The sequence below is a fragment of the Pelodiscus sinensis genome, chromosome 9 (assembly GCF_049634645.1).
Source record: "Pelodiscus sinensis isolate JC-2024 chromosome 9, ASM4963464v1, whole genome shotgun sequence".
Taxonomy (NCBI): Eukaryota; Metazoa; Chordata; order Testudines; family Trionychidae; genus Pelodiscus; species Pelodiscus sinensis.
The window spans coordinates 9,124,239-9,152,123 of record NC_134719.1 but is presented as its reverse complement, the minus strand read 5'-3'; the positions used below and the strand labels follow the sequence as shown (position 1 = coordinate 9,152,123).

General features: G+C 44.4%; 1 protein-coding gene across 2 annotated transcripts in view; it reads left to right on the top strand.

Annotated features, from left to right (window-relative positions):
- The first annotated feature begins 11,319 nt into the window (after positions 1–11,319).
- Positions 11,320–27,885, top strand: part of RAB3B (RAB3B, member RAS oncogene family) — a 156,664-nt gene continuing 140,098 nt past the window's right edge. Inside the window, exons 1-2 of one of the 2 annotated variants that reach the window (XM_075935966.1) lie at positions 11,320–11,804; positions 21,226–21,304. In XM_075935966.1, the coding sequence (XP_075792081.1) occupies positions 21,284–21,304 (21 nt within the window). In that variant the 5' untranslated portion in view covers positions 11,320–11,804; positions 21,226–21,283. The remainder of the gene's footprint in view (positions 11,805–21,225; positions 21,305–27,885) is intronic. The other variant, XM_075935967.1, reaches the window with a different exon arrangement.

Below are 27,885 nucleotides of genomic sequence, written 5' to 3'. Positions count from 1 at the left end.
CCAGAATCATGTTTGCTTTCTTTGCAACAGCATCACACTGCTGACTCATATTCAGCTTGTGGTCCACTATAACCCCTAGATCCCTTTCTGCCATACTCCTTCCCAGACAGTCGCTTCCCATTCTGTATGCGTGAGACTGGATTGTTCCTTCCTAAGTGGAGCACTTTGCATTTGTCTTTATTAAACTTCATCCTATTTACCTCAGACCATTTCTCCAATTTGTCCAGGTCATTTTGAATTATGACCCTATCCTCCAGATTAGTCGCAACCCCTCCCAGCTTGGTATCATCTGCAAACTTAATAAGCGTACTTTCTATACCAATATCTAAATCGTTGATGAAGATATTGAACAGAGCCAGTCCCAAAATAGACCCCTGCGGAACCCCACTTGTTATGCCTTTCCAGCAGGATTGGGAACCATTAATAACTACTCTGTGAGTACGGTTATCCAGCCAGTTATGCACCCATCTTATAAGTAGCCCCATCTATGTTGTATTTACCTAGGGATGACCCTGGCTGCTGCCCCCCGCATGAGACCCAGCCATTGGCTGGTTCAGATGGCCACCACAGGTCCCCAAAAGCATGGGGCTGGGGTGGTTGTGCCAAAGCATCTTGTGGATGGGACTGCTCTGATCCTGGGTCCAATACGGTTACAATAACATTGCATTTAGTTTTAAAAGAGTGGCATGCAGCTTTCCCAACTACCACCAGGGAGAGCCATCTGTCTGTTCGTTCAAGCAGAAATGGGTAGCTTCCCTCATAGAGAGGCTTCAACAAGTAAAAATGCAAGTCTATAAAATACTGCACAATCTTTTGCACCTCTACTCTTGTGCACTTTAATGCGCTGCTTCTTTTTCCCCACAGTTGCAAACATCCACTGTCTATTTTAGGATCCTGTTAATGCTTCAAACCATGGTTACTGATGGTTTGCGCTGCCACTGTGGTAGTGCAATTCACAGCCACTCTAGCTTCTATTTTATTTGGACAGTGAAGCCACAATCTGTAGGATGTGGGACCACTGTATCCAAAGACCTCGCTTTTCAGGTTTCACTGAGGTTGGAAGTAACATGGCCCCCAAATCACCATAACTGGCTTCTTCATCTCAGTTTTCCTTTCCATAGCAGGTGTGAGAAACTTGCCTCAGTCTAAGATAGCTGGGATTCCAGGTGGTCTCCAACTCTTCTGATATCTCCTTCCTTTGCTTGTTCTCCTTTGTCACTTTGGGCCTTTCAGCCCAGATTATTCAAGAAAAAACATGCTTTGACATGCTTTCCCTCCTACCCTTTGTTGCTCTTTCTCTTTACATTGTCAACCATTTCTCTTTTCTTTGGTACCTACTTAACCTCTCTCAAATCTGCCCCATCCTCCTTCCTCTTAAAACCCATCCCTTGACCTTCTCACCTCATCTCTTTCCTGGTTGGGAACCTTCTCTGCAATCACCTCTCATACAACAGGGCTTTCAACCTCTTTCTGACTAATACTGTGGCCACAATAATGGAACCTTTCTTCTGCCACAAACTAAATTAATCACTAACTTCTTTCTGCTTGTTAATTTTCTTTAACTTCAATGCATCCTCTGGCACTGTGGACTATGCTGTCCATCTCCCTCGCTACCTACCATGGTTATCTCTGCTTCCTCTCTAGACAGGCTTCCATCCTTCTGTGTCTCTCTACTTGTTGCCTGAGCGGTGTAGCAAGAATGATCTCCTTGAGCACCACAAAGGTCAGTTCTTGTCCCTCTGCTTTTTTCCCTATCTATGTAGTCTCTGTTATTTTATGCTACTTCTGGTTTTAACAACTCTCTTTATGATGCTGATTCACAATTACACATATCTTTTGTCAGATTGAGTATAAAATCTTTTGCCCTAGATAAATTAAGTAAAACAACTCATTCCCCACACACATTGAATTTTACTCCATAGAGGGACACATTTTAAAAGATGATCCAAAAAATAAAATCCTGATCCCATAAATAGGGATCTGCACATAAAAAATTTATATCTACATCTGCAAAAATGAGCTGCAGATATCAGCATCCACATCTGCAGATAACTATGGATATAAAGTGGATCTCTGCAGATTTGCAGGACTTTACCCTCAAAGGCTTCTAACATGAGCAACTTTATGCATGTGAGGAGTTTCATTGAATTAGTACGGCTATTCAGGTGTGTTAAGTATTTGCAGTACTGTATCCTAAAGTTGTATTATGTGCTGTGGCAAGTGATTAGTTTTTTGGTCAGTCTAGCAGTGTACAAATATGGCAGCCTCGGAATTGCTTGTCTGTTATGTTTCTTTCTTTGTGCGTGTCTCTGTTTACTGATGGTTTTGGTTTTGCTGTCAGGGCACTGATAGTTTTTTTTAATGAAAACTGAAAAAATTCTTAATACAGTACTGAATTTCCTTTAGCCTTTTCTCAGAAGCTACATCTACAATGCAGGCTTCTTGTGCAAGAACTTTTTGTGAAAGAGATCTTTGGCAAAAAGTTCTTGCACAAGAGCACATCCACACTGCCATGTGCTTTTCTGCAAGAGATGTACTTTTGCACAAGAGAGCGTCCACCAGGGGTGGATGAGAGTTTTGCGGGGCCCAGAGCACAGGGCCTATTGAAGCATGGGGCCCAAGGCAGCACAATTTCGCGCATGTGCCACAGCCACAGCCGACAGGTATTAGTACGTGTGTGGGGCTTACTGAAGCGTGGGGCCCGGGGCAGCTGCCCCACTCACCCTGACCTATATCCGCTGCTAGTGTCCACACTGCCATGGACGCTCTTGTGCAAGAAAGCTCTGATGGCTATTCAAAGAATGGTCATCAGAGCACCTCTGCTTTTTCGAATAGGCGTTTCTTGCGCAAGAAATCCCTGTTGTCTGTCCACATGCGCCTTTTTGCTCTTGCGCAAAAAGGCTTATTCCTCATAGAAAGAGGAATAACTTGCACAAAAAGCCCTGTCTTCTGATGATCTACTGTTCTTTTTCTTGCGTAAAAACACGCTTGTAGTGTGGATTCTCCGTGAGTTTTTGCACAAAACCAGATGTTTTTGCACAAAAACTCTGCAGTGTAGACGTAGCCAGAGATCCCCTGGGGTCTCTAGTTTCCTCTCTTGTTTGAATCGAACAAATACCAAAGCCACTCTAAACTCTTCAATACTGATCCAGTGAAACCTCACTGGTAATCAACCATTCTGAACGAAACAAACACATTCAGGAAGATCCAAATGTTAATTAAACAGTAAATCAACTGCAGCTGCCCATCTGGCAGGCTGGAACAGAAATTGCTCGATGCGTCTGGGAAAGATTTTTCATTTGGTTTCAACTAGATATACTGGAATCCTTTCTTCTGAATTACTAAACAGCAGGAGCTAGCCAATGAAGCAGATGTGCAATATACAAATGTGCAATATACTGGAATTGTAATATTGTGGGCTAAGTCTATAATCAATTTTTATAATGACCAAAGCTATGATAGGTATTCAATATCGAGGGAAAGACAAGACTTCAACTCCTAGGAGTTTCTCAACTAATATTAGACAAATTGTAAGGAGTTTGTAAGAAGACAGGAGCAAGCAGGTAGATGAGGGGAAATAGTAGTAACAGCATAATCACAGAGTTGCTCAATAAAGGCTAGTGTATATCATGGTGAGGTGAAAAACTATAATATAAACAGATGTCTTAGATGGCTAATTCCTTGTAGACATCAGGGCAGGGTCTTATGGAGAGGCTTAAATTAAGAGATAGTTGTGATTTCAGCGTGGGTTACATCTACTCATGCAGTGGTCGAATCTGGCCCTTTGTCTTTGTGTAATTAATAAACGCCTGAACTTTTTCTTAGGGAAAGTGCTGTTGTCTTTTATCATGGAGCCCAAAGGTTCCATTTACAGTGGTTGTTCATAGACACCCACAGCAACACTTCCAAGTGAGCCACCTCTGCAACCAATCAGACTCTCCTGACATTGATCCGAATCACCTGCCTTAAGATTCTAACCCTGTCTTTAAATGATATGTAAAATGAACTCTGTTGCTGAAATTATCTTCTTATTTGAGTCCATCAGAAAGGACAGACAAACATGGCACGAGTCCAGGAACAATGTGAGCTGGTGTAACAGAGTGCTATTATTGTGTCATAGTATGATATTAAAGGTGCTAGGCAAACTGAATTTGTAATGAATGACATGCTACTTACACAAATCAAAGGGGATGAAATTCACACCTGAGTTGGGGGCCAGGATGAGGCCCATGTAGTTCTTAAAATAGGGCTTTGTGCTGGCCCTTCATGACTCCCTCCCCCCTCCCCTTGCAGTTGTACATTGTCTAGTGTGGCTTTGGTGTCAGGAATATTTCGTCTACTTTGCAATTCTGAATGGTCCTGACATTTTAACTTGCGATTATGTCTGCTGGTTGGATTGACCATCGTATTCTCTACGTGCACCGGAGAACAAATATACTTAGGTCTCTCTGAGGCAGTGAGCTGTCACTACTAACAAGTGCACAAAACTGGTTTATTTTACATTTGCCTTTCCTGCCCACCTCTACCCTTTGCCATATTTGTTCAGTTGGATCTTGTCATAAGCATAGAATATAAGCCTTTTGGGAGATAGGGACTGTCTTCTGATTACTGCTCTAAAGAGCCCTTAGCACTGAGGGGTCCTTAATTGGGGCCCCTAGTTGCTATTGTAACACCAACGGGTGGAACTGAACCTGAGACCTGTGGCGCTTAATGAATGAGCCTCTATCACTTGAGGTAAAAGCCAACTGGGTCTCAGTTAAGCTGTAGAGCAAACTCATTCTTTCTCTCTGTAAGTGGTCAAAGTGCCACTGCATGAGACAGTGAACCACACACCCAGTAGGTGTGTGGATACACTGCTTTAACACAATAAATAAAAAACAATAATAATAATATACTGTTTTTTAAAGTGTTAACAAAAATATTAAAATAAAAAATTAAACGAATGTCTTAAGTCAGCTGTAATGCAATAATGAGAGAAATTAAGTAGCCAATTTAATAAAGTTAAAAAATTTAGGAGTATTCAGTATCTTTTGGTTGATAAACATGCTCCCAAAGTCCTAGCACTTACATGCAGGCACTGAAAGAAGACTCTACATTGTATATTTCATTGTATAATAAAACAAAACATTAATATCTGGATTTGTTGCACACTTAGGCTGTGTCTAGACTGGCAAGTTTTTCCGCAAAATCATCTGCTTTTGCAGAAAAACTTGCCAGCTGTCTACACTGGCCGTTTGAATTTCCGCAAGAACACTGACGATCTCATGTAAGATCGTCAGTGTTCTTGCGGAAATACTGTGCTGCTCCCGTTCGGGCAAAAGCCCTCTTGTGCAAATCATTTGCACAAGAGGGCCAGTGTAAACAGCACAGTACTCTTTTCTGCAAAAAAGCCCTGATCGCGAAAATGGCGATCGGGGCTTTTTTGCGGAAAAGCACGTCTAGATTGGCCATGGACGCTTTTCCGCAAAAAGTGCTTTTGTGGAAAAGCGTCCATGCCAATCTAGATGCGCTTTTCCGAAAATGCTTTTAATGGAAAAGTTTTCCGTTAAAAGCATTTCCGGAAAATCATGCCAGTGTAGACATAGCCTTACTGTGTTAGCTTGGAGAAGCCTCTCCCTAGTTTATCTGTTTGCCCATGTTAACCAGGATCTTGCGGAGGGTAATTATTAGGATTGTATAGTGCATAGAGATTCTGGATAGAAGTACAATAGTACTCCAAAGTCTTATAGAAGACTGTAAAGCTCAGGCCAAGACAAATTCCCTTGTTCCCTCGGTTTCTTTTAGTAGTCCACTACTAGACCCTATAAACATCTTGTTCCAGTAGTGGCATCCCACTCTTCCCAGTTAAGCCCTGATTCACACAGGAGTTTAACAAGAAACAAGCTTGAGTGTGCTTGAATATGAATTTTGCAATTTCAGCAACTTTATGAGTACACACAATGCCCTTGGGATGTTGGGCTGTACAGCGGCACAGTGCTTATCTGCTATATATCTGAGAAAGTTTATACATCTGCCTGTTGTGGGTCCATCTTGTCTGTGAGTCTGTTTGTTCAAGAACTCCTCCTAAATAGTAAGATCTAGGACTATCAAACTTGGTACGCAGCTTCCTCTAATCCTAACTTAAAGCAAGGTCAGGGTTTGGTTGTGGCAGGACAATGGGATGTGCATAAAATGTGATTGTTTCTCATCAGATGGAAAGAGAGGGGTGTAAGAGCAGACACAGTTGTACTCACTGGTGAGTATAGAGAGGTCTGTTACTGGCACTGTACTCTTTTGGGTATGCTCTTCAACTTCAGTTGCTCCTAAATGCAGAATCTCTCACACACATCCTGGCTGTTACATTCTCATAATACCACAGTTAAGCTACAGGGGGAAATGTAAGACATAACTACATCTTCCAATCTTTTTTAAAGCAGTTAAACAATTACAAAATTAAGGCTGGGCCAAGAGTTTGAAGAACTACAATCCAGTCTGAATCTAGGCATAAGACTAGTGACTGTTTTATTTGCATTGTGCTGTTGAAGTACAAAAAATTTTAGAAGTGGATATAATCCTATCCCTGTCTTGAGGGGAGTGCAAAACACAAAAAAAGGTGACACAAAACCATAGTAGTAATAAGGAATAGGGACGAGAAGGGAGATGCTACAAAGGGAATACTGCTTTTGGGGCATGTGGTTTGCCCATAAAGAGGCCACAGTGTTTGCAGGTTGCTTAGCGCATTTAGATTAACTAAATTGGAAAGTTTTTTTTTAAACCCACATTATTAGTTTATGTATAATTATATTCATCTCCTTTGTAAGGTATCATAGAATCTGAGAAGAACCTCTAGAGGTTTTATAGTCCAGTCACCTGCACACAAGATAGAATTAAGTCTTATTCCACCATCCCTGACAGACTTGCTCTTAAAAATCTGCAATGACAAATTCTACAACCTCCCTAAGCAATTTATTTCTGTTCAATTACCCTGACAAGACATTTTTCTCGATGTCCAACTTAATCTGCCCTTGCTGCAATTTAAGCCCATTGCTTCTTGTCCTATCCTCAGATGTTAACAAGAACAATTTTTCTCCCTCCTCCTTGTGACAACTTTTTATGTACTGGAGAACTGTTATGTCCCCTGCCCCTGAGTTTTCTTTTCTCCAGACTAAACAAACCCAATTTTCCCAGTCTTGCCTCACAGGTCATGTTTTCTAGATCTTTAATCATTTGTGTTATTCTCTGTATCTCTGTTTTCCATTCTTTTTATGGGTCAGAATTGAAATGGCCCTGATTTTAATGAGGAGCTTTGCTTCATTGGGCTTATTGCCAGAAGGGAGCACTGTGATCACCAAATCTGACTTAGTGTGTAATATTAGAAGTACCACTGTTTTCCAGTCTTGTGCCATGGCTTCCTCATTATCTACAGATATGTATAAATATTTAAAAGTACATAGACTAACTGTAGTGGGGTGGAATGGCCACCCACGGAGCCTGAGATTGAGGAACCCCTCTGGGAGCCATTTTGGGCCCAGCCTCTGAAGGAGCCGAAGGCCTGTCCAGAGCTCCTGCTTGGGAAGTCTAAGACCCGGGCTGGGCCGCCCTCAGCTGCCTTCTTGGAGGCTGGTCAAGGCTTCCCTGCCTGGGCTACTGAGGCCTGGCCAAGCCCGCAAGCCGGACCACCTGTGGACCCAGAGGACGGGCTCGACCTGGTGGACCAGCTGGATCCCCGATGGGTACTGGAATGCCAGGCCGGACGAACGCGCGGGATGCTGCAGAGCTCCAACCCCTTGACTCCTGGATTGGGCCGGCCGGACACTGTGGGGACGACGGTGCCTCGACTCCCTGACGACCTGCTGGAGCTACAGGTACCAGCGAAGGGGGAGACAAGAAGTGGCCCGGGGGTAGCACGGGCTGAGAGCAGCCCTAGGCCAGCAAGTTGCAGGCTGGAGCCCCTGCTGAGCCAGTAGCAGCTGCACTGCTGCAATCAGGGCTCTGGACCGGGGCGCAGTGGAGTGGGTGGGCCTGCGCCCCCCCTGCCACCGACTAACCGGGTGGCAGTCTCCCTCCTCGCCACCGCTGCAAGTGCACTACCTGCCCAGCTCCTGAACTCGGAGCTTCTACAAACCTGTGTGTTTGTTTGCGGCCACGCCTTGCATCAGGGCCTGGCCGCCATTTGCTGCCCCACCCTGAGTTTGGACTGGCTTTGCTTATTGTATTGGTTGTCCCGCCCTGCTCCAGGGCTAGAGTTTACTCACTCTGTCTGATTTGCGGCCACGCCTTGCACTAGGGCCTGGCCGCCATTGTTAATTAGCTGCCCCGCCCTGTACCAAGGGCCTGGGCTCAGCTTACTGTGTTTGCCGTCCCGCCCTGCTTGAGGGCCCAGGCTTGCACCCGGTGCTCCGCTGCCCTGCCCGAGGGCCTGGGCTTCCGTATGGTGTTTTTCGTACCCGGCCAGGATCCGGACCGGACCTTTTAAAGGGCCAGGACTAGGACTGTTGTCCTGCTCATAACTGAGTTAAGAGACTTGGATATACGGAGAATTTCTTCCCCAGAAGCCCGGGCCTGAAGCAAGGCCGGGCCCCTGAACTATTGTCTCTCACCCCGACCTGAAATAAGACTGGAAATAGACTCATAGACTCGGACTATTTTAAGGCACGGTAGGGCCATAGGGCGGACTAGCCACCCATTGTACCAGGGGCGGAGGAACCGCCTCCCAAAGGCCTGCCGACCTACAACTAACCGGGAAAAGCTCAGGCTGTTGTGGACATTGTCGGAGGGCAGCGTCCTGAAAGGGATCCGGCCACCTGCCAGCTGTGCTAATTCGCCAACACGAGCGGGAAGCTGCTACACTCACCATGTCCCCCAATCCTACCAAATACTCTCCTTTCCACAAGAAGTATATAAGCCAGCAACAGGCAACCAAGAAGAGTGAGTGAGCCGCATGAGTGGACCTCCATCTCAGTGGGTCACAGCAGCCAGTATCCCAGTGGAATTCCACCTGTGGCCTGCAGACCCTCTGTCTGCCCCTGTCCTTCTCACACCTCTGGGACACTGGAGCCCCACACTTACCTGCTCCTCCCTCTCAGCACTTTGCAGGGCCACAAATTGCCTGATTTATGCTCCATCTCTGCTCCTCACTCTCCCTCTCAATTCTGGGAGGGGGATAGATAGGGGACCCATTGGCTGCAGGTGGAGCCCTTGTGGGCCACATGCAGCCCATGGGCACAGGTTGCCCACCACTGACAAACAGAACAGATTTCCAGGAGAATCCTAAAACCTGAATCTATCAGTAGTAAGTAACATTTCCTGCAGCGAGAGACAGTGGGGACAGCTTTCCTAACAGAACACAAGTGCAGTAGGGTCAGAGGATCATCAGGGGGTTGGTTATGGCTGAGCATTGCCTGACCGTGGAGCAAGTCAGAGCTGCCAAGAAGCAGCTTGAATGTCATTGCCATCATCAGCAATCCCTCATTAGCTCTAATGTACAACCCTAATGCAAGGTTCCACAGAGCCTACTGGGAGTCAGCTTGGTCAATACCCCCTTTCTCTTCCCAGTTCTTGCATACCCCCAGCACAACTTCTTTCCCCTTTCTGTTGAGGGTGAAGGATGGCTTGTGCAGGATGTGGCAGAACCCCCTTCACTAGCTTCTCCTGGGTGCAGGTTCCTCCGCCCAAGGAGAATTCTCCATTGGCCACCTCTGCAATTTTAAATTCACTTTGCCGCCCAACAATCCAGGCCTTAACTTTGTAAAGGAAAGCTGAGATTATGCAGCACAAGATGGCAGCCTTTACGGGCCAATCCAGACAGGGAGTTATGCCCAGAAGTTTAAAGTCACACCGCGCATTACTTTATAGTGGTATAAGTCCCCATGGAGACAAGCTCCAAGACAGGTACTACTTTGCAAAGCAGCTGTGCAATGCATCAGAATGATCCCTGCCTGGAGAAGGGAGAAACTGTCAATGTAAATGATTTATTCTCCTCTTTGTACTTCCACAGCCCTCGATTGATGGTGAAAATCACCTTTGGCCTACATGTTTCCATGGGAACCGTGATTCCCCCTCCTCTTCCTGGCTTGGGTAAGCAATACCCCCTTTTCCTCAGCTGCAGTTGCAAGAGATCCCCCCTGATGTGCAGGGGCAGAATATGAATATGGATTCGCAAAGGTGCAGCTGAGAAGAGGAAAGACACACAGTTGTAATGGAGACACAGGAGATACATGAGTGTAATTTGTGTGTGTCCAGGTATCCCTAGGTATAACTGGTACATGTGTGCAGGTGGTTGCTCATGGGTATGGTGAGGGGCAGAGTACTGCATTGGTGTAACTGGTATGTGTTTGTGTACCGGTATAATGGAGGTGCATGGGTGTACCCAGTGAGTGTGTGTGCGCTCTGGTATAGCAGACATGTAACCAGTGTGTGTATAGCTGTAACTGATGCACACAAGCATAGAGGGCATGGCATTTAACTGGAGTGTGTACAAGTTTAATGAGAATGTATGGGTATTACTGGTGTGCAGTGTACACAAGTATACTAGGGATGTAACTAATATGCTTACAGATATAATGAGGGTGAATAGGTATAATGGTGTGTGTGTGTGTGTGTGTGTAACTCATGTGTACATGTATAATGGGGGTATGAGTGTAACCAGTGTATGTTTGCACACTAGTATAATAGTGGTTTTAACCAGTATGTGTGTGTGTGTGCACGTGTGTGCATGCATGCACTGATATAGCAGGCATGTAATCAGCATGTGCACAGATATAATGGAGATGTATGGGAGTAACTGGTGTGTCCACACACAGGTATGAGGGTGTGAAGGTATAATTAGTGTGTGCACATGTGTAATGGGGTGCATGGATGCATCTGGTGTGTATTTGCTCTCAGGTATAGCTCCTGTGTATGCACAGGAAAAATGGGGGTATGTACATACCCACAGAAGGTCGGCAAGGCTGTGGGGGTGTAATCCGTGTGTGAACATAGATGCAGTGGGAGTGTAATGGTGGTGTGAACTGTGTCTGTGCACACAGGTATAATGAGGCTGTATAGGGTGGGGGTGTAATTGGTTTGTGTGTGCATGCGCAGGTGTAACTGGAGTAACCAGAATGTGTGTGCGCACACAGATATAATGTGTCTGTGAGGGTTGTGAGTAACTGAGGTGTGGGTGCAAACATGTATAACCTGGCTGTAACCAATGTGTATGTTTGTGCACAGATGTACCTGGGGTGTAATTGGTGTGTGTATGTGTGCACAGGTGTAGCCTGTGTGTGTGCACAAGATATAGGAGGGGTGTAACTGGTGTGGGTGTGTATGAGATGGATGTACCCAAGTGCAGCTGGGTGTGTGCATGCACAGGGATAGCTGGAGTGTAACTGGTGTGTGTGTGTGTGTGCACAAGTGTAGTTGGGATGTAATAGGTGTAGTGCTGGGGGGTGTAATAGTTGCGCGCACAGGTGTAGCAGGGGTGTAACCCGCCCGTGCGCACACACAGGTGTCGCTGGGGTGCACCCGGTGCGCGCAGGAGTGCGGCTGAGCGCGCAGTCTGACCCTGCCTGTACCCGCGGCCACGCCCCGGGGGCTCCCGCAGGCTAAGGCTCCCGCAGCAGGTGGGGGACCAAGCAGCTGCAGCGCCGGCGAGCTGACGCCCAGCTCCCAGCGGGGAGAGCAGGCGGCTGCAGCAGCCTCCAGCGCCCTTAGCTCCGCCCTCCGCGCCCTCCCAGGTGCTCCCGCTCTTGGCCCGGGCAGGAGCCTCTGCTCAGCTGCACGGCTCGGGCAGGCGAGAACCCGCTGGCTGCCTCCTGCCCCGGCCGGCGCTCCCTGCGCCCAAGGTAAGAGCGGTCGCGGCTGCCTGGGTTGCTCCAACTTTCCCCCGCCCCTGCAAGGCTCGGGGCGCCGGGCAGCAGGTGCCTGGGCTGGAGCATCCCACCCGTAGACCCGGGGTGCGCCTGCACCCGTCCCCGGGCAGCTCCCACCCTGGCAGGGTCGGGAGGAGGGCAGGCCAGCTGGCGGGCTCGGGCATGGTATGGAGCGGTGGTGTGGGGTCGGGAGGAGGGGGAGGTTTCCAAACCTCGAAACAACCACACGCGAAAGGCTTCCAAAGCCGCCCTTCTGTCCGCGGAGAGCGAGGACCCCTGGGGCTCACTGCTTCAGCAGGGGCTGGGACCCTAGAGAGTCGCAGCCAATGCTTTGCTGGCTGAAACTGTCCCTCTTCTGAACCCCGTGACCCCCCACGACTTCTATGTTTCTTCAAACAAGAGTTGGAAAGAGTGTGATTTAACTTCCAGAGTTTGTCTAAATCTAACAGGATGTTTTACAGCCTCCTGGTGCTTCTTCCCTAGGGGCTATCTTTAATTCGCACAGATCCTCTGTATTTATCCTTCAAGTACTGTTCTTTATTCCTGACCGTGCCCACACTGAACTTAGCTGCAAAGTAATCACTGTACTAGATGGAGATGAAGATTACTGAAGTCCCATAAAATAAGTTTTTATCTTAATAGGGTGAAAATGTACTACTATTAATGCAAATAACAAATACTTGTGTGTAGAGAAGGATAAAGAGTGAAGTTTGGGTTATTTGATCAAAAGAGAAGGCAGTGTGCAGTGCTTGTGTGTGTGTGTGAGAGAGAAAGAGAGAGACAGGCGTCATTCAAGGCTGAACAAAGGAGAAGTTAAAGAAGTAACAGTCTCTAATTCTCTTTCCTTGTTCACTTACCCTCCACTGTAAACTTGTCCCCCCCCCCCCCCATTTTTAAATTAACTTGCTTTCTTTTGAAAAACAGCCATCAACAGAGAATGGGGAAAGAAAGGAGTGAAAGGAATCCAGGGGTGCCAGTGTCACTGTCTTGTGCTGTGTCAAGTATCAGAGGGGTAGCCGTGTTAGTCTGAATCTGCAAAAGCGACGAGGACATGCATCTGACGAAGTGGGTCTTTGCCCACGAAAGCTTATGCTCCTACACTTCAGTTAGTCTAGAAGGTGCCACAGGACTCCTCGTGTCTTGTGCTTCTGTTTTAATCTGTTTTGTTGTAATGTGTATGAAAAAGCACTGAGATGTGGTACACCTGGATGATGCCACATTCTTAGTCCCAACCTGCTGTGGTGCTGACTGAAAGTAGGCTCCAGAAGGATTAATACTATACCTTAGGGCTGATAATTTCTACGCCAAAGTTTAAAACCAAGGAGAGCATTTTTAAAGTAAGATGCAGGATTATGTAGCACTTCAAAGACTAACAAGATGGTTTATTAGATGATGAGCTTTCGTGGGCCAGACCCACTTCCTCAGATCAAATAGTGGAAGAAAATAGTCACAACCATATATACCAAAGGATACAATTAAAAAAAATGAACACGTATGAAAAGAACAAATCACATTTCAGAACAGAAGGGGGATGCGGGGGGAGGGGGGGGGGAAGGAAGGTAAGTATCTGTGAGTTAACGATATTAGAGGTGGGGAAAGGTAGATGTCTGTGAGCTAATGGTATTAGAGGTGATAATTGGGGAAGCTATCTTTGTAATGGGTAAGGTAATTTGGGTCTTTGTTCAATCCCCCCCGGAGAGTGTCATATTTTAGCATGAATGACAGTTCAGAGGATTCCCTTTCAAGTGCAGATGTAAAATGTCTTTGTAGCAGAATGCAGGTAGTTAAGTCGTTGAGACAGTGTCCTTTCTGGTTGAAATGCAAATTGAAAGAGCCAGACGAATACCTAGAAACCATTTACTTCAAGATAGACCCAAGAAAACCAACAATAGAACACCACTTGTCATCACCTACAACCCCCAACTTAAACCTGTCCAACACATTATCAATAAACTACAGCCTATACTGGAACAGGATACCATACTCCAAGAGGCTCTGGGAGACAGACCCATAGTCTCCTATAGACAACCACCTAACCTCAAGATGATTCTTACCAACAACCACAGGACATACCACACTAATACCAACCCTGGTACCTTCCCTTGCAACAAACCCCGTTGCCAGCTTTGTCCACATATTCATTCTGCTGATACCATTATTGGACCTAACCATGCCAGTTACAAGATCAAGAACACATATTCCTGTGCATCCAGAAATATAATTTATGCTATCATGTGCCGAAAGTGTCCGTCTGCTATGTACATTGGACAAACGTCTCAGACACTTCGCCAAAGGATTAATGCCCACAAAACAGATATCAGACAGGATCACAAAGAAAAAACAATTTCTTGCCATTTCAACCAGAAAGGTCACTGTCTCAACAACTTAACTACCTGCATTCTGCTACAAAGACCTTTTACATCTGCACTTGAAAGGGAATCCTCTGAACTGTCATTCATGCTAAAATACGACACTCTCCGGGGGGGATTGAACAAAGACCCAAACTACCTTACCCATTACAAAGATAGCTTCCCCAATTATCACCTCTAATACCATTAGCTCACAGACATCTACCTTTCCCCACCTCTAATATCGTTAACTCAGACACTTACCTTCCTTCCTCCCCCCCCCCGCATCCCTCTTCTGTGCTGAAATGTGATTTGTCCTTTTCATATGTGTTCCTTTTTTTTTTTTTTAATTGTATCCTTTGGTATATATGGTTGTGACTATTTTCTTCCACTATTTGATCTGAGGAAGTGGGTCTGGCCCATGAAAGCTCATCATCTAATAAACCATCTTGTTAGTCTTTAAAGTGCTACATAGTCCTGCATTTTGCTTCAGCTACACCAGACTAACACGGCTACATTTCTATTTTTAAAGTAATGTATCTTAAACCAAGGGGTAGTCTGGGAATGATACAAGACAATATATTTTATTGAATGAAATGTATGCAAAAGTTAACAATTCTTCAGAGAGTCCACTGAGTTAGGGTTACTGATGGATTGGAATAAATACAGCTAGGATGCCTTGTAAATATTTAAGATATTGTTTGAGTTCTATATTTAAAATTTAGTCTTTAGATTTAGTCCTGTGCTCCTTACCACAAACAAAATTCCTATTAAGTCAGAGGAAATTTTGCCTGATTATAATAAATACTCTAATCTTTCAATTCCTATCTTTTATATATAGTAAGGGGAAAATATCAAGTGGTGTAGAAAAAATGTGTTTGTTTTCCTAAATGAAAAATTATATTAAAAGCTAAGATTCAAATAACATACTTTAGCTGCAAAAAGTCTGCAACTTCAAAAATTTCCAAATATTGGAAAGTCTGGAAACAGGCAAGATAATTTAACTACGTTTCCACTGCTATGTAATAATTCAGCAATTACTGAATCGTTCGTGTGTGTTTTCACACTTCTCCAATCTTAACTTTTCCCCCTAACATGTAAAAAGACAAGCAAAAATGAAAAACGATCAAACTTGTAAGATGTCAAATCATTTTTTCTGTTTGAGAGGAATAGTATTTCTCATTGTTGCACTAACAGGATTACTTACTACAAAACATGTATATGTTCACAGTTACAATAAAATTAAAAAGTACAAACTTGTAAGCTCTTTATGCACATTAATTTGCAAGATGTAACAAGCATTTTATAAAAACAAAAACAGATCAATTATTCCAGTTCCATTGAATATTTTTCTATTCCATCAACCTTTTGATCAGAAATGTATGGTGCTCTGTCATGGCTAAATGCACTCAAACAATATTCTTTCCAAAAATATTTGCATTTAATATACATAAATAGAAAACAGGCATCCAGCAACATATTTGTTTCTGAACCAAACAAGGGAAGGAAGTTATGCTTGGATGGGTGATAGAGTGAAGAAGACTTTGTAGATGGGAAGGGTATGGATCCCTTAACTATTCGTTTCCAGACAAGTGAGTTTGGAAACTGGGCTTAGAGTGGGAAGCTACTTCAGCTTCAACCAGAGGTGGCTACTGCAGGTTTGCTTCATGATCTACCGACTTAAACAAATGGACTGAGAAACTAGCTGTTCTCTTGTAGTGCTTCTGTTTCACCCAATCCAGCTAATCTCTGCCTATTTTGGAGATATGTCCTTAACTATTCCCTCCCACCCTATTTTCAAGTTTTCATCCATGAATACTGCCACCATGTTGTAAGGTGAGGTTTGATGACTATATTATTATTGTCCTGTAGGGTCAAAAGCAATGTCACACTAAGGCCAGAACAAGTCGCATGGTTTTCTTCTGTAGAAAATTAACTAATAGGGCCCAGTTCTGCCAGGTCCTGAACACCTCTTGGAAGGGTTACCTATTCCCAAATCCACTGACTTCCATAAGAGTTGGAGGCTCAATGGGTTAGGCACAGAAGGCTGATTCTACAAGTCAATAAGAGTGTTGCCACAAGATTCCAATGGTGCAGGATCAGACCTATATGCCTTCCATGTGTGCAGGCAATTAAACAAGACTTTAGCCTCTTTATAGTTATCAAGGCAGTTTATGTATTTACCCTGACCTTGAAGTAATCGCTGTCTTTAAGAGGCTGTTATACCAGGGCAATTTATAATGATGGCTTAAACCAGATTAAAGAAACTGGCAACTAATCCAATTTTATAATCAAGTTTGTCTTGTAATTTTGACAAAGCTGTGCTGCACTCTTTGCTTGCTAATGTATTGTATTTGAACTAAATTGTGATGAATCAAAGCCATACGGTACTTTTAGATCTTAACAGTCATCGTTCCTCCCCCTGCTTCCAAGGAGCAGCTTCTTTCAGGCACCCTAGTCTTTGTAGAATACCATCTTTTAACGTGCAGTGTATGTAGTAGCAGGGCAATTGCCATTCTGAACATAATTCTAGAATGGCCAGACTAGGTCGGGCCAAAGGTCCATGGTGAAAAAATATTCGATCTTTGGCATCAAGCAGTGAGACTTACTCCATTTTGGGGATATTATACTATACATCTGGGGATTTAATAGCGTATAGGTCAGAGCTGGGCAAGATGTGGCCCGGGAGCTGGATCCAGCCTGCAAACTGCATCTGGCCGGTATTTATATTCTGCTGCCCATGCCACCACATTTCCAGGCTCCCAGCTGCAGTGCTACCCCAGCAGGGGCCAAAGCCGTGAACCTTTTAAATAGCTGCTGTGATCCCGGGTGGCTGCTAGGCAACACAGTAGTGGCAGGGCTTTGCTGTGTTTTTACTTCAGATTGTTTGGGACTGGAGGCTTTGGAGGGAGGCTAGTCCCTAGTCCCACTCCTCCTGGTACCATGTAACAAACTTCATTGTGGCTCCCTGAGAAAATTACCTACCTCTGGTATGGGTGGTGTCCAAACTCCCTGGGTTCTGTTCTCACCCTGTCCACTGGCCTGCTCTGATAGTCAACAAGTTCTTTAATTTCTCTGTGCCTGTTTACCAATCTGTATGAAAGTACAATTATAATAATATTGTCCTTGCCTGTTTGGGACTGGTGTGTTGAGTGCTGCTCAGTCCATAGAGTAAGAGGCAGTCCCTCAGCCTGAGGCACTCACAGTCTAAGAAGAAAATAAGCAGTTCAGCTCCAAAGCACTGGGCAAGCATGTCATGGAGATTGAGTGGTGCAGGAGAGTTTTTAATTGTTTTTAGCAGTTAGTAAGTCCTAGGATTTCAAATGTAGATCAAGGCGCGTTTTTCCCAGAAAAATGGCTCTTGCACAAGAGGGGGTTTTTGCGCAAGAAGTAGCCGTGCAGACGGTTCCTTTTCGCGCAAAAGCCTCTTGCGCAAAAAGCAGCTGCTCATTAATTATGCAAATGAGGCTCAGCAATATTCCACGCTTAGCCTCATTTGCATATTTCAGTGCAGTGTAGACATAGCCTGTGTGATCACACATCCCATTTGGGGTACACCTCTAACAGCAACCCACCCCAGTGCCCTCTGTAGAGTCTCTCTCAGTTCAACACTATTCCTTCAGTTTGTTGCCTCACTCCAAATGAGAGAGGTGACTCCAGGGCTTCCTCTCCTGCAAGCAAGGCCTCACCCTTACTTCAGAGCTCTATTGCAATTCATTAGTTGCTCCACAGCTTTCCACGCTGAGCTGTCCCTGGTTCTATCAGCCAACCACCCCCAACCTTCTCCCTTCCAGGTCTAAGCTACAACTAAGATGCCTCACGCCTGCAGCTTCTTATATAGTTCCTCCTGGCCCCTGATTGGCTGGTTTCTTCCTAGCCACTCTAGCTGCCTGGAAGATTTCTCTATGGCCCTTTTGGGAGTTAGTTACAAGGGGGTCCGTATCATGTGCCTAGGGCTCTAAATTGCTTTATTCTGGCCCTGCTCCTACATGTCACTCCCAGAAACAAATAACAGGTTGACTTAGCTGCTTCTTCCACATTAGCTGTAAGCAATTTCAAGGAAGGGTTAAATGTCTGCTGTAAGGTAACTGCTTTGTCTCAAAGATCAATGTGAAAATTCTTGGGATTACAACAGGTAGCCTTCATATAGCACTTCATCTGTGGAGCTCAAAGTCTTTCACATCCGATCTTTGGTAACATGGTTCCTATTGCACAATTGGGAAACTGAGGCACCAGAGTGCAAGTGACTCACCCACGGTCATTCAGCAGGTTGTAGGCAGAACAGACAAAACCTAGCTCTCCTGACTCCTATGCAATAATTTGAGCACATTGCTTCCTATCATAGAATCATAGAACACTAGAACTGGAAGGGACCTCCAGAGGATATTGAATCCAGTCACACAGGTTAAAGTTATTTCCCATAATCCCTGTGTGTCTCTTCCCTGGAATGGGCCACTGTCTTTTGTAATAACACCACGACACCAGTAAATGGTTTTTAAGCTCCCATTCTGTGCTAGTAACTCTGATGTTTTACATGTCAAGACTGCTCCACAGACCCTCCTTTTTTTTCTCTAAAACAATAATTAAAGATTAGATAAATCTAATTTAAATTCCAAAGTGTCAGGTCAAGACACAGGCTGGGGAGGAGAAAAGACAATCTCCATGTCATTATGGAAGTTGCTTTTAAGGAGCGCTGCAAGAGGGAGAATTTTTCAGCAACACTTAAGCTGTAGCAATTTTTGTTGCAGTAAGGATGAGCAGGCATGGGAAGGAAGAGTTTAGAACCCCTTCCTTCTTCTAACTCCATGCCCTGGAATTGCAGGTGCAGTTCATGTCAGATATTTATCCTCAATTGTTCTTTTTGATGTTTGTTAAAAAACGTGTTGAGGAAAATGAGGAACACACGCGCGAATAGTGTGATCTAGAGCCCCCATTATGTGCAAAATAAGAACCTGTGTCTAGGTGAACTATCAGCATAAAAATAGCCTATTCAGCCACAGAATAGGCTAAAACAGTTGAAAAGGAACAATCTCTCTCTCCCAAGGATCGACTGTGATATCAAAATAAAATCACCATCCTTAATAGAAAAAATAATAAGCAATGAGCCAATGGCTAATTCTCTAGCTTCCGGCTTCCTTTGGGAACGTAAGGAGTGGAAGGGTAACCCATAGGTCAGAGGCCCTCAAACTGTGGAGTATGTCCCTCTAGGGGGCCATAGAACAATAATTCAGGGAAATGTAGCAGGGCCTGGACTAGCCTCATGGAGGTGGGGAGGGAGTGATATCCAGTCCTCCTCTGCCCCTAGCTCCATTCTGGTCCTAGCCCAGACCACCATCTGGCTCTTGTACCCAGCTTGGCCTGCGGCTCCCGACTACGGCTCCCAGTGCAGGGTGGGACAAGTGAATATCTTAATGTTTTAGTGTTGTCTTTGCTGTTTGAAAGCCTTTCACATCTTCAACTCCTGGATGAAATTCAGGTGAAAGTTCTGAAAATAAGCCCTCCGAACTCATGGATAATAGTTTGCATTGGAGGCAAAGCACATCAGAAGGAATACTGTAACTCTGCTCAGAAGTAAAGGGCAGTGGTGCTGGAATACTTCAGAGAGCGCGAGTGCTGCAAGCCAGTCCCAATCACCCCCACTCTCCTCCCATCCTGAGCTGGGGCAAGGAGCAGGACCATGTTTCCAGGAGTGGGGGACCCAGGCAGGCATAAGGGGGGTTGAGGCCGGCATCTGGGATTGTGACTGAGGGCCTACCGAAAACCTGGGAGAGTGGCACTCCCGCTACCCATAGCTCCCATGCATATACAGGCAGTCCCCGGGTTACGTACAAGATAGGGACTGTAGGTTTGTTCTTAAGTTGAATTTGTATGTAAGTCGGAACTGGTACATATTGTAGGGGAAACTCTAGCCAAACATATCTCCAGAGCTCAGTTTTATTCTCCCACACCTCACTTCCCTCAGTCCTTTTTTCTCAAGCTGAGGTGTCTGCTGAGAGAAGCCGCTCTGCGTCTCCCTGATCTGCTGGCGGGAAGCAGCTAGTGCGGGGTTGCCTCACCCCGTTTGTAAGTAGGGATCCGATGTAACCCGGGGACTGCCTGTAGTAGGAGATGTTAGGTGACAGGGACAACAAACAGTAAATGTAGTTTACTACAGAGAAGTGAAAATTCCTCTAGAAACAAAGATTTGTACCAACAGATATTTGCTAAATGAGACAATTCTCCAACATATGGCTCATGATAATTCCTAGGAGCCTCCATGTGCAAATTGGAGCAAATTCAGATGTGGAGGAAATGGGTGCAAATTCATTACATTTTACATCCGGTCTGAATTTGCCCCATGTTAAAACAGTTTCTCTAGTACACAGGTACAGTATAAAGTTAAACAAGATATTAGGGGGATAGTATTCTTCCCTTTATTTTTGGAGAGTTATGTCAGAGATAAATTTGGCCTCTAGGTTTAATTAGAAGTAAAAGGTCATTTATGTTCACTGCCACTAGTGTAAATCTGGAATAATTATTGACTTCAAGGTTTTATTTTTTATTTAGACCTTTTGTATGTGGAGTAACAACCATTTTTGCCAAATCCTTCTATATTTGGTCCTTAGAGAAAGGTATCAGGTTAGAATTTTACCCAGACAACATACAAAACCTGAGTTGTATATGGATTTTAAGGTGTGTTTTCTTCTTGGTTCCATTCATTTCACTGCCTGTTTGCTAGAAGCATACAAATATTCCCTCTTGACAGGTATCAAGAACTTATTTGGAGGGTCTGATTTTTGGTTATACAACCTAGATAGCATCCCTTTATCAGTGTTATGGACTAGTATCCTTAAATAGATATTAACTGAATAGCTCTGCAAGTCTATAATTCAGGCTTGGATCCTGTTTTAAGTCAATGGGAATCTTTCACTGGGGTTCAGCCTCTTTTACAGCAGTGTTTTCCCAGTATAACTTGTCTATTTATTGTAGTTAATCTGTTCTTCTATAATACTTTCTCTATCCATCTTTATCATACACATTGTAATCCTTTTGCTTCTACATCACAGGTTCAACAGTGTGACCAATCTTGATTCATACACTCACAGCAAAGCCTCCATCTGTCTCATGGATTATAGATCTAAATTGGTAACTATCATTTGCTTGCAGCAATTTATTACCAATTATGTTAACAATGATCTTTTTTCTGCTTTTGCAAAGTTGTCTTTAAAGTACTCTATCACTTGTGAAAATTTGTTTTAAGGTTATGGCATTCTTTTTATTATTGACTTTGTTTTTTTTAGATTACATACCTGATCTGGAAAAAGCTGTTCTTGACTGAAATTTGCCATTTGGGATCTGACTAGAATTGAACTTTATTTCTGAGAGAAAGAGAGAGAAATTAAAGTGTTTTTTTTCAATTGCTCCAATGCATAAGATTTGAATTTATATAAATAAAAAAACCCTCAAATGTGAGGGTTTTTAACAAAAAATGAATTATCTAGACTAACATGGATGAATGTTGGGATGATTTTTGGGGGAAAAGTAGAGATTTCACTTTGAAATATGATTACAGTTTGTGTGAACAACATTTCTCATGGGTTTTTACTAGATTTGTAAGTACTGTACCAGGAAAAGGAAGGAATTTCCTGCTTTTATAGGCCATTCCTTCCCCTCCGATTGCTTAACTACAAAATCATTTTAATATCTTTCTTTTGTAGCCCCAGTAGCTCCTTATATAGTCTTGTCTTGAATATCTCCAGAGAAGTCAGAAACACAGACTCCTTTGACAGTTGAATCCATTGTCTACTTGAACTTAGAGGCATTGTTTTTGTGCTAACTTTCCATTTTCCTGCTTTTGTTTTAACGATTCTTCTTTGACAGTTGAATATAACCCTCCCTTTCTCCTCCGCCGTCATCAATATTTACAGATACCCAGAAGTCAAAATCCTAGGGCTCTACTCATGCCCGTATCCCTTCCCTTGAAAGCTGCTGTTTACTCTTCTTCCTCCCCATTATGGCTCTCCATCCCTCACAGCCATGTTTCTTTTCCCCTCTTCTCTGTAGGCGTACTTTGCTGGCAACCAGGAGTAGTTAGACACAAGTCCATATAAAGAAAGGAAACTTAGACTAGAATAAAACAGGAACAGCTACCCAGAAGTGACCGATCGATTGGTCTGTAAGTTTCTCAAGAGGAAGGGAGAGGCTCAATAGCTGAAGGTACTTAAAACTAGGTTGGACACAGCACTAGAGAAAATGTTATTGTAAAATCTTCACATGGCATCTAGAGGTGTATAAAATGCCCCAATATGTCTCTTTCATCTCTGCCTTTTGAAATCTCCAAGGAGAATAAAAATTCAAATTGTCTGGGTGATAAAAGGTGAAACAATTAACAGTGCTGACATTTAATTGTTCATTATGATTCAGAGTCAACATCCTATAGAAAGATGGGGGCAATTCACATGTCTCAGACCCACTGTTCTTTATCTTTGGGCAGATTTAGAAGAGCATTGCTCTTTCAGTTTTCATTCAGACCACCTTTCCACCCTACAAATGCTTTTTTAAAATGCAGCCTTCTGTTATCTGAAAACTAATAGTTCCTCCAGAGCAGTATTAACATAAGAATGACGATACTGGATCGGACCAAGGCTCTTTTTAGCCCAGTATCCTGGCTTCTGACAGTGGCCAATCCCAGGTTTCCCTGAGGGAGTGAACAGAACAGGGAATCATTAATTGATCCTCTACTCCAGTGGAATTGCATATAGCTCCTGCTCATATTAATCTGTGTAGAGAATTTAACCACAGGTTTCTTTCCTCACTTCTCAAGTTGCCTTTTCTCTGTTAAAGATACCCTAAACAGGCATTTAATTGGGTGGGCATGTGAGGTGGGATATTAACTATATTTTGTGTAAATGTGTAACCACTTGAAATTTTAGCAGTTACATGTTTACATACCAGGGGTTGGTGGTGAGGCATGTGGGAGTCAGTGCTAGGAGGGAGCCAGCTTTTAAACTGGCTCCCCTCAAGCACTGATAGAGAGGCAGGGGGCTCCATGGGAGCTGATATGCATGGGGAGCCAGCTTCCCCCTTCACTTTCCCCGTACTACTGCCAATGATAGAGAGGCAGCAGTGCAGAGTGGAAGGCAACTGGCTCTGTGAGAGCCAAGCGGGTATGCGCAGGGAGTCAGCTTGAAAGCAGCTTCCTATGTCTACTGGCTCCTGCTTGCTCCCCTTACCACCCACTCTGTTGCCTCTATCAGAGGCAGTAGCGCAAGGGTGACAGGTGGCTCCATGGGAGTTGATGTGAGCACCGGCTCCCACCTGCACTGTTGCCTCTATGGGAGGCAGCAGGGGGATGGCAGGCAGCTCTGTGGGTGCCAGCTCCAACCTGCCCCCCCTCCCCCACCCCTCACTGCTGCCTCTCATACAGCACTGGTGCATGTAGTCATTAGGATCAACCAATAAGACCAGGCTTATTGGTTAATCATGTAAACTACACGCTAACATGCCTACTGTGAAGTACACAATACTGGCATTTTTCTGGTACCCCAGTCAGTTTTGGAATTGCTGCTGTTTCACAATTGCTTTAGACATAGCAATAAATAGTTTGAAATAAAACAATTTGTTTGTCCAATACAACATTAATCTGCACTATGAGAAGGTTCTAAAGATCTCTGTATGGCCAAGACCATGGGGGTGCAGAGACATTGCTTTATTGGGTATGGGTGTATTTGTAATATAGTGACTTTGTGAGGGATTAAAGAATTTGGAAATTGAGAGAGAGTTCAACATTTAGTCTGGGTTGGTAGTAACTGAAAGTTGTTACCATCTGATGGTGGGGTGGCTGACATCTTGGTGGACATTAGGGATAGAACCAGGGGTCTCTAGAGAGAGGGATGTTAGTGAGGAGTCAACTAGTTGACTACCTGATAAGCATAAGCTTTTCAGTTAGTTGAGTATCGACTACTCTCTTCCCCACCTTGCTGCCTCTTTGAGGCAGGGGGAGCAAGGTGTGAGGTGTGGGGGGGGGGGGGGGGGGGGGAGAGAGAACAGTAGCCAGTGCTAGCTTAAAAGCCACTTCCCCCAGCATCATCTCCTGAGCCGCCTGCCCCTCTGCCTGTGAACAGGGGCTGCTGGACTCAGCCTGGCAGCTGTTACTACATTTGAAATGCAGCACCACAGCGTAGGTGGCTCCCAGAGCCAGCACGAGCTGAGACTGAGCCGGGACTGAGCAAGCTGCCTCCCAGAGCTACCCCCACTGCAGCTTTGCAGAACGGTCCCTTATCGACTAATCATGTAGTCCAGGGCTACTCAACTTTGGAAGGCCCAGGGGCCACAATGATACCCACAGCACATGCTGAGGGCTGCAATTTAAGCACGGTTGCAAATATACGCAAATAGCTTTGATACTGACGGGCATGAATACAAAGACTAAGGCAAGACTACACAACGTGCAGGCCCCATTTAAGTCACATCTGCTGATCATAATAAAATGCAATATTTACCTGATTTCCACGCATCTGACAACACTTTTTAGTGAGCAATTGAACTACTAAAACACGTATCAACAGAAGACCATTATATTGATTACTACCCAAGCACCAACCCCAGCACAGACCTTTCTCACCCTGGCCTCATTGCCTGGCTCCTCTGTTGCCTCTGTCTTGCTGCCCAGCTCTGCCACTGCTGTGACACGTGTCTCCTGTCGCCCCCAGCAGCTCTTGTGCACGTGCTGACGTGGCCTGGCTCAGGGAGGCACTGCCACTGTGGTAGACGCGGCAGGTGTGCTTTACAGCCACCTATTGCCACCACCCTCCCCGCCGCATGTTGAGTAGCCCTGATGTAGTCGATACAATTTGTATTGACTACACAATTAGCCAGATAACCACAATGTAACATCCTTAATTTAAAGATTGAACTGAAGAGCCAGGTTCTGTGGCTGGACTGTCACAGACCTGTGTGCTGTGTGGATGGGCTGTAGGACAGGACACAACACACACTGTATCTGACCTTAATGGCTCTGTGATGATTTATGTGAGATACACAGGGCTCTTTCCAGTCCAGTTCCCAGTGAATGGGTATCCACACTGGAGGAAAAACGGCTCTACTGTTGGGACCGTTGCTGGCACACCCAAGCAGAGATGGGTAGAACTGAATGGATCTTAGAATCTAAACTACACTCTCACCCTAGAGAGGCTTAATGCACATTGGTAAAGGAGAGGTGAGGAAGCTGTCTGGATTTTTGGAACCTGTGATATAGAAGACAGAGGATTTCATTCTCCAGGGACTTCCATTTGCAACTAAATGAGCACTAAATTCACATGGAAATGATTAGTATGAACCACTATGACAATTCCTACTCACTTATTGGGAATGAGGGCACTTGACACCACCTACTTGGGCCCTCAATGCCTGCTCCAACCCCATTTAGGATTAGATATAATTTGTGCTGCAGCTGTCTGATGTGCTTCGTCATTGCAGATTCCCCTGTTGTTGTGCTTGGGAAGAAGTTACTATGGCATCCCACACTAATTAAGCGTACACAGCTTTTCATTTGACGAGTCATTCTGGGCATGGCTCAGAATGTCTGAGTACTTTATTCACAGGAGAAATAACACTGTGTGGTGATGGGCATTATACTAAGAATATCATGGTTTCACAATATAGCATCACACACCATAAAGGGGTAATCTTCACAATAATATGAGTAGATCTCATTTTGCTCTCCCAATTGCTGTTTCTCTAGAGCAGGCTACCCATACTAATAAAACTTCTACCTGAATAGAAGTGGCTGATGGGCATACACACCTCATCTTTTAATTTATAAGTTACCTTCCATGGCATATGACTTTCGACAATTTTGTTCCTCAGGCACAATGTAAATTACTGTCAGGATAAAGCTCATTTGTGCAGGAGACAGATTGCTCGGGGCTGCTCCTTAGCTGTAGGACAAACTGCCAAGGGAGCTGAGGATCAAAACAAATCTCCACCACCTTCCATTACATATTGAAGGCTCATTTTTTTTAACCTTGTATTCCCTAATAAATATATAGTGTTATGTAATTAAACATTCATGTGAGATGATCAGGTATATTTGTAGCAAAATAGCCAGAATGCCTAGGCTTTTTAGAAAAGTGCTTTCTTTTGAAAGGGTCAGGGTGCAAATGGAGTCCTCCTGTCAGTATCTTACATGTTTCCTCCAATCCATAAAGGATGTGGAGTCATTACAGCCTCTAGATACAGAGCTGGATCTTTATCAGCCTGTACTGCAGTGGTGGGCAACCTATCATCCAAGGCATGTGGTTCTATCTGTGGCCCACAAGACATTTTGTTCACCATTGCCCATGCACAAAATTGCCAGATTCTGCTAGTTTTTGTCTGCATATGTTTCCCCCCCCCCATTGGCATTACAGAAGTGATGCACACTTAAACAAGGCACGTGAAGTGAGGTGTGTACGTGAGAGCTCATATCATGGACTAGAAGGCCAAATTCAAGAGGGAACAGGGTCACACATATTTTTCATCTTTTTGTTATTTGAACTCTCATAAGGCAAAAGACTCCAAACTGAAGCAAGGGATTCCCCAGGATTATGCCTGGGGTTGCCTTGAAAGCCATGCCTAATTTGAGCCCTAGCACTTCTAGGCTTGGCAGCTCATTGCTGTGGCACCTTTGGGCTTTCTGCATCAGTTATGAAAGTATTAAAAAACTAGATTGAGACCTGACACCTCTTTCATTAAAAATTAAGCATTACCTGAAAGACATTTTGAATTAACAGATCACTGCAACTCTGTCATTCATAGAATTTAGTTCTGAACTCATTTTTGAGTGTAGGTTTGCTCTCTCTAACCAGTAATTAACTCTTATTTCTTTTCCCTAGTTGTTAAACCTTCTAGATAGTTTGTTTATAGATTGGTTACCAGCATTGTCTTTGTAGGTAAGATCTAGGGTACCAGTTGATCTGGGATAAGTGACTGACTGGTCTCTTGGGGCTGCAAGCAGGTTGAAGTAAGTGTGTGTGTGTGTGTGTGTGTGTGTGTCAATGACCATTTATCACTAAATCCAGGTTGCCTGGGTGGGTAGGTAGATTGGAGAGCCCAAGGGGACTGTTTGACTCTATGCTAAGATTGCTAATGTGACTCAGGAATTCACATTTATTACTGGGGTGGTGAAATCTAATTAGAGCCCATCACCAGTTTGGTTTATTTATCCTATCTTTTGACCACCTGTCCTGTGGTGTAAGCACTCATAGTTGTGAGCTACTATGGACACCACTGACTTGCCATGTAACCTTGGGCAAGTCATCTAACCTCCTCTGTACCCCTGTGGTTCACTCTTAAATGGAAGAAGGTACAATACTTGCCTTCCTTATGTGGTATTCTGAAGTTTAATATTTATATAAGCTCTTTAAAATTCACAGCTACAAATGCTATCTAAATTTGTATAACTAAATTGTAGAGATACTTTCTGGTGACCCAGAACAACTCTCTCAATGATATTTACATTGGTTGAGTGTAATTAATAGTTACCTTTTTGATTATCAGCGTTCCACAGCACTGACAAATTACCTCATTTACATGTTAGGTGAAAATCTGTAAGCCAGGTGAATACTTGCATAAAGCAATGTGCAGTACCTAATTAAGTTGCAATTAACAGATGACCTCTATAATCAGTGTGTCGGATGATGATAGGATGCAGATATGGAAAAAGTCACTCTGACAAACATAGGAAG